The 6,000-nt window shown below is 47.2% G+C and overlaps 1 protein-coding gene across 2 annotated transcripts in view; it reads left to right on the forward strand.

Moving 5' to 3' along the window:
* Positions 1–4,988, forward strand: part of ect2l (epithelial cell transforming 2 like) — a 224,429-nt gene extending 219,441 nt beyond the window's left edge. Inside the window, exons 22-23 of one of the 2 annotated variants that reach the window (XM_072513615.1) lie at positions 2,975–3,147; positions 4,486–4,988. In XM_072513615.1, the coding sequence (XP_072369716.1) occupies positions 2,975–3,147; positions 4,486–4,616 (304 nt within the window). In that variant the 3' untranslated portion in view covers positions 4,617–4,988. Of the gene's footprint in view, positions 1–2,974; positions 3,148–4,485 lie in introns of those variants that run through there. The other variant, XR_011948646.1, reaches the window with a different exon arrangement.
* The last annotated feature ends 1,012 nt before the right edge of the window (positions 4,989–6,000 follow it).

The following is a 6,000-nucleotide window of genomic DNA, read 5'->3' on the forward strand; positions in this document are numbered from 1 at the left end:
TCTCGCTCTCCGCGCTCTTTACTGAAGTCTCGCCCTCTCGCTCTCCGCGCTCTTTACTGAAGTCTCGCCCTCTCTCTCTCTCCGTGCTCTTTACTGAAGTTTCGCTCTCTCTCTCTCTCCGAGCTCTTTACTGAAGTCTCGCCCTCTCTCTCTCTCCGAGCTCTTTACTGAAGTTTCGCTCTCTCTCTCTCTCCGAGCTCTTTACTGAAGTCTCGCCCTCTCGCTCTCCGCGCTCTTTACTGAAGTCTCGCCCTTCCTCCGCGCTCTTTACTGAAGTCTCGCCCTCTCTCCGCGCTCTTTACTGAAGTCTCGCCCTCTCGCTCTCCGCGCTCTTTACTGAAGTCTCGCCCTCTCTCTCTCCGCGCTCTTTACTGAAGTTTTGCCCTGTCTCTCCGCGCTCTTTACTGAAGTCTCGCCCTCTCGCTCTCCGCGCTCTTTACTGAAGTCTCGCCCTCTCGCTCTCCGCGCTCGTTACTGAAGTCTCGCCCTCTCTCTCCGCGCTCTTTACTGAAGTCTCGCCCTCTCGCTGTCTTTACTGAAGTCTCACCCTCTCTCTCTCCGAGCTCTTTACTGAAGTCTCGCCCTCTCTCTCTCCGCGCGCTTTACTGAAGTCTCGCCCTCTCGCTCTCCGCGCGCTTTACTGAAGTCTCGCCCTCTCTCTCTCCGCGCTCTTTACTGAAGTCTCGCCCTCTCTCTCTCCGCGCTCTTTACTGAAGTCTCGCCTTCTCTCTCTCCGCGCGCTTTACTGAAGTCTCGCTCTCTCCGCGCTCATTACTGAAGTTTCGCTCTCTCTCTCTCTGCGCTCTTTACTGAAGTCTTGCCCTCTCCACTCTCTTTACTTAAGTCTCGCCCTCTCTCCGCACTCTTTACTGAAATCTCACCCTCTCTCTCTCCGCGCTCTTTACTGAAGTCTCGCTCTCTCTCTCTCCGCGCTCTTTACTGAAGTCTCGCCCTTTCTCTCTCCGCGCTCTTTACTGAAGTCTCGCCCTCTCTCCGCGCTCTTTACTGAAGTCTCGCCCTTTCTCTCTCCGAGCTCTTTACTGAAGTCTCGCTCTCTCTCTCTCCGCGCTCTTTACTGAGGTCTCACCCTCTCTCTCTACGCGCTCTTTACTGAAGTTTTGCTCTCTCTCTCTCCGCGCTCTTTACTGAAGTATTGCCTCGTCTCTCTGCGCTCTTTACTGAAGTCTTGCCCTCTTCACTCTCTTTACTTAAGTCTCGCCCTCTCTCCGCACTCTTTACTGAAATCTCACCCTCTCTCTCGCCGCGCTCTTTACTGAAGTCTCGCCCTCTCTCTCTCCGAGCTCTTTACTGAAGTCTCGCCCTTTCTCTCTCCGAGCTCTTTACTGAAGTCTCGCTCTCTCTCTCTCCGCGCTCTTTACTGAAGTCTCGCTCTCTCTCTCTCCGCGCTCTTTACTGAAGTCTCACCCTCTCTCTCTCTCCGCGCTCTTTACTGAAGTCTCACCCTCCCCCTCTCCGCGCTCTTTACTGAAGTCTCGCCCTCTTTCTCTTGGCGCTCTTTATTGAAGTCTCACCCTGTCTCTCTCTGCGCTCTTTACAGCGAAGTTCAACAAAGGCACAGGATGGTGTCTTTTAGAGAATAGCGACCGTCTGCCATGGCTCTAAACGTTAGATGGAACAGGCTACCATTGCTCAGATCATAGAGGAACTGGCCTGCCTGACTGTTGGATGGAGAACTAGCCTGCTTCCCCAATGAGGGAATGAGCAGTTATACTATTTGGTCTCTTTGATATCCCACCCTGTGGATTCGGCTGTCTACATCGCTCAAATTCCTTACAGTTAGAAGTTATCATTTGTATAGGCCCACTGTTCTCTGGTAAACAAGATTTTTGATATGGCCATTTGCACTCCAATGTCTCTAGATGCCTGCTAATCTTGTTACTGGGCAAATCGCATCTCATTATTCCTCTAGATGCCTGTTATTTTGTTTCCATCTCAAGTTCATGGTCAACGTCATTCATTTCCCAAATTCCTCATACACACAGACACACATATACAGTGCTCCTGACAAGATGTCCAGCCGTTTGCATTGGTTGTAAATGGTTTTGTGCTGCAAGTGCATCCTAATGGCTCAATACTTTTCCCAATCCTGGTTGTGAAGATGTTTTGATGCTTTTCTGCTGGTACTGTTGAGATTGGCAATGTGGGGAGCATGGGGCATCAGCAAACTTTCTGGTTGGCACATCGCAATGTGACTTTAATGAACCAAGGGGTGAGCCTCAACAACAAAAAGCTGCATTTAAATAGCACCGCGCATGTATTAATCCCATTGTATTTTACAGGAGTGCTTTGTGATTTCAAGAGAGGGATTAAACTTTGTCTGTCTGTCATCTCAGCTGGACATAAAAGATCCCAAGGCAATATTTGTAAGAAGTGATCTTCCCTGTGTCCTGACCGACACCCAGCCCTCAACCCACACATTGAAAAGAAACAGATTATCTGGCCCTTAGTGCATTGCTCGTTGTGGGACTTGCTATGCACAAATTACCGATGTTTCCTCCCTCATTACAACACTTAAAAAATGTACTTCATTGGCTGTAAAGGTAAACGAAAGCTTGTTCTGTGGAATGCAACGGAGCAAACCAGAGAACCACAGAAAAGTTACAGCACAGGACGCCATGCCAGCCTGAGGACACCCAGGTGCCTTTTCTAATCCCACCTTCCTGCACCCAGCCCGCAGCTCCGTAACTCACAGCAGAGATCCAGACACTTTTATGAGTTTAGGCTCACTGCCTCCACCGCCAACTTGGGCAGTGAATTCCAGGCAGGGCAGGGCAGAGAGACTAAAAACTTGGCCACAGAGGTGAGTGGGAAGCAGGACCTCAGGATAGAAGGTGTTCAGAGAGGGTATTTCAAAGCTTGGGTTGTATACTGCGCTGAACTTTTGGCTACAAGCTGCAGTAGAAAATGCAGGATTACATTATTCACTGTTAAAATCTGGTTTATTTTTCCTCAGGATTTACGAGCACATTAATGACATGAGTCTCTTCCTCTTCAACGACACCCTCGTTTTCACCACGAGGACCGTTTCTCACCTGCCCTTTGAACAAAGTCCGAAGACATCTCTCCAGTTCTTGGCAGCCGTGGCCCTCCCCAGGCTTCTCATCGAAGACGTCCCGGACTCCAAATGTACAGCATTACCTATTTGTAATTAAAGCTTGCACGGACTGCTTCATAGGATAGAGCAAACAATGTTTTGGTTTCAGTCTGAGCCCCTTCAAACAGCAGGGAGGAGAGTAGCTGCCTGGTAACAAGGGTGGTGTAAGGGCTAATTTTTTGCTCCTAGTTTTCACACGTAATTTCTAGAGCAATTGACCTATGCCACAGCAAGCCCAGCCTCATTGAACGTATGTACAATTTACCTTCCACAACAGGTTCATTATTGCGGATCTTTCCCGCCGAACAAAGGGATGCTCATGTCCATTGTGTTTTGCCTTGTCCCGTCCCGGTCCCCAGCTGAGATAATTGAAGCAATTCAGTTGAAGGGAAGCTCGCCTCAGGGGAGAGCGTGACCAGTAGCTCAATCCAACATCAGCCAGAAAATTTAAAACAAACCTGTCAAACTGGCTCGTGGAGAATGGCACTCATAGAATTTACAGTGCATAAGGAGACCATTCGGCCCATCGAGTCTGCATATGCTCTTGGAAAGAGCACCCTACTCAAGGTCAACACCTCCACCCTATCCACATAACCCCACCCAACACTAAGTGCAATTTTGGACACGAAGGGCAATTAACATGGCCAATCCACCTAACCTGCACATCTTTGGACTGTGGGAGGAAACCGGAGCACCCGGAGGAAACCCACGCACACACAGGGAGGATGTGCAGACTCCGCACAGATAGTGACCCAAGCCGGAATCGAACCTGGGACCCTGGAGCTGTGAAGCAATTGTGCTATCCACAATGCTATCGTGCTGCCACTCAATTGGAAGTGAAAAAAAAAATCAGTTTGCAATCAGAATGACTGTGTAAATGCACATCACTCACACACAACACACAGATTGTTCATGCCAGGCAAATGACGGGCCGACGTGGGAATTTTAGGATAAAATTCCTTCAGGGGAAAGCGTTTCACTTCTCTAACTTTAGAAAGAGGACAGTACGAAGTCTTACAACACCAGGTTAAAGTCCAACAGGTTTGTTTCAATGTCACTAGCTTTCAGAGCGCTGCTCCTTACTCAGGTGAATGAAGAGGTCTGTTCCAGAAACATATAGACAAATTCAAAGATGCCAGACAATGCTTGGAATGCGAGCATTAGCAGGTGATTAAATCTTTACAGATCCAGAGATGGGGTAACCTCAGGTTAAAGAGGTGTGAATTGTGTCAAGCCAGGACAGTTGGTAGGATTTTGTGTGTGCCTCTTTAGAAAGAGGCACACAGCAGCTGAACCCTTTCCTGTTAAGTGTTTCCACAGCTCTTGGCTCCAGAAGTTAAAAATATCCAACTATCTTTCTTGGGTTTCAGACATCCACAATGCATTTGTTCTGCAAGGGCCGAAACGGCAATGGATTTGTGCTACAGAGGCAGAGGAAGAGGAAATCACCTGGCTCTCCATATTAGAAGGTGCTATTTGTGCTGCAGTGAAAGAGATTTGATCTGAAGATGACAGACATCAGGTACTGAAAGCTGGGATAAGAATCTCCAAGGCAGGAACACCAAAACTTACACATAATAAAGTTCTCGGGTTTTGAAATATTAATCGGGGGGATTGTGTGCAATGTATAAGTTGTATGATTTTTAAGTGAACCATGAAAGAATTAGCCTCCATTTCGCGAAGCTTCTATGTTGATGGCATGCACTTCTGATGCACGTGAGCAACTAATAGGAACGCCATTGTAATGTTGGTTAAGCTGACCTCACCCCCTACTCATGGGCAAAGGAATTTTTAAAACCTGCGTAGTATAATGGACTAAGAATGATATTCATATGCCATATGCATACAACTCAAAATTAAACCTGCTATAATATTTCACATTTCAAATATGTTGTGTATTTTTATTCATGCCAAGTCACAGACTGAGGATTTTTTTTCCCTCCCAAAGAGAAGGATTGTTGTCCAGAAAAGGATCTTAGGAGATCTGTTACAAGAGTCGATAGCAAAGGATCCAACAATTTAATTTACCAGTTGGAGAAAAAGCACTGCAGTTGTGCACATCAACCTAGAAGCCAAAGCAGCAGAAAATAGAGAGCTAAAAAGGCAGCAGCTCAGATACTTCACAGGTTCATTACAGAGCAGAAAGAGACCATTCACCCACTTTGTCTGCACCAGCCCCCTGAAAAGGTTCACAAGAATGTTCCAGGGATGGGAAGCTTGACGATATTGGACAACTTAGGACTATTTTCCTTGGGAGAAAAGAAGGCTGAGAGGAGATTTGACAGAGAACTCTTGAGAGGTCTGGTCACGGTTGATGGGAAGAATCCCACTCGCAAAAGGATCGAGAACACATTTAAAATAATTGGCAAAGGAAGCAAAAAAGTGATACGAGAAAATTATCTTTCGAACAGCGAGTGTTTAGGGTCTGGAAACCACTGCCCGAGTGTGATGTGTAGCCATCTCAGATGGCAACCTGCAAAGGACCATGGGAATTATGGCCAACCCAGGACTCAGACAGACTCCGAGCTTGTGTGTGTATTTGCAACCCAGATAGCTAGACGCGATCGAAGATGGCTTGCATTTTATATAACACCTTTCATGACTGCAGGACATCCCAAAGCAAATGAAGAATTTTAAGTAATGTGTGAAAAGTAGCATCCACATTTTGCACAGCATGCTTCCACAAGGAGCAATCTGGAGATGACAGATCATCTGCTTTAGTGTTGCTGATTGAGGGATAACCAGGAGAGGCCCCCTGCTCTTTGAAATAATGCTACGGGTTCATTTTGCCTACCCGAGAGCAGATGGAGCTTCAGTTTAAAAGTCTTACCCGAAAGAAAAAGCAAAGCCGATGTTAGTGATATGTATACTATTGGGAACTGTCA

Source organism: Scyliorhinus torazame, chromosome 1 (assembly GCF_047496885.1).
Source record: "Scyliorhinus torazame isolate Kashiwa2021f chromosome 1, sScyTor2.1, whole genome shotgun sequence".
NCBI lineage: Eukaryota > Metazoa > Chordata > Chondrichthyes > Carcharhiniformes > Scyliorhinidae > Scyliorhinus > Scyliorhinus torazame.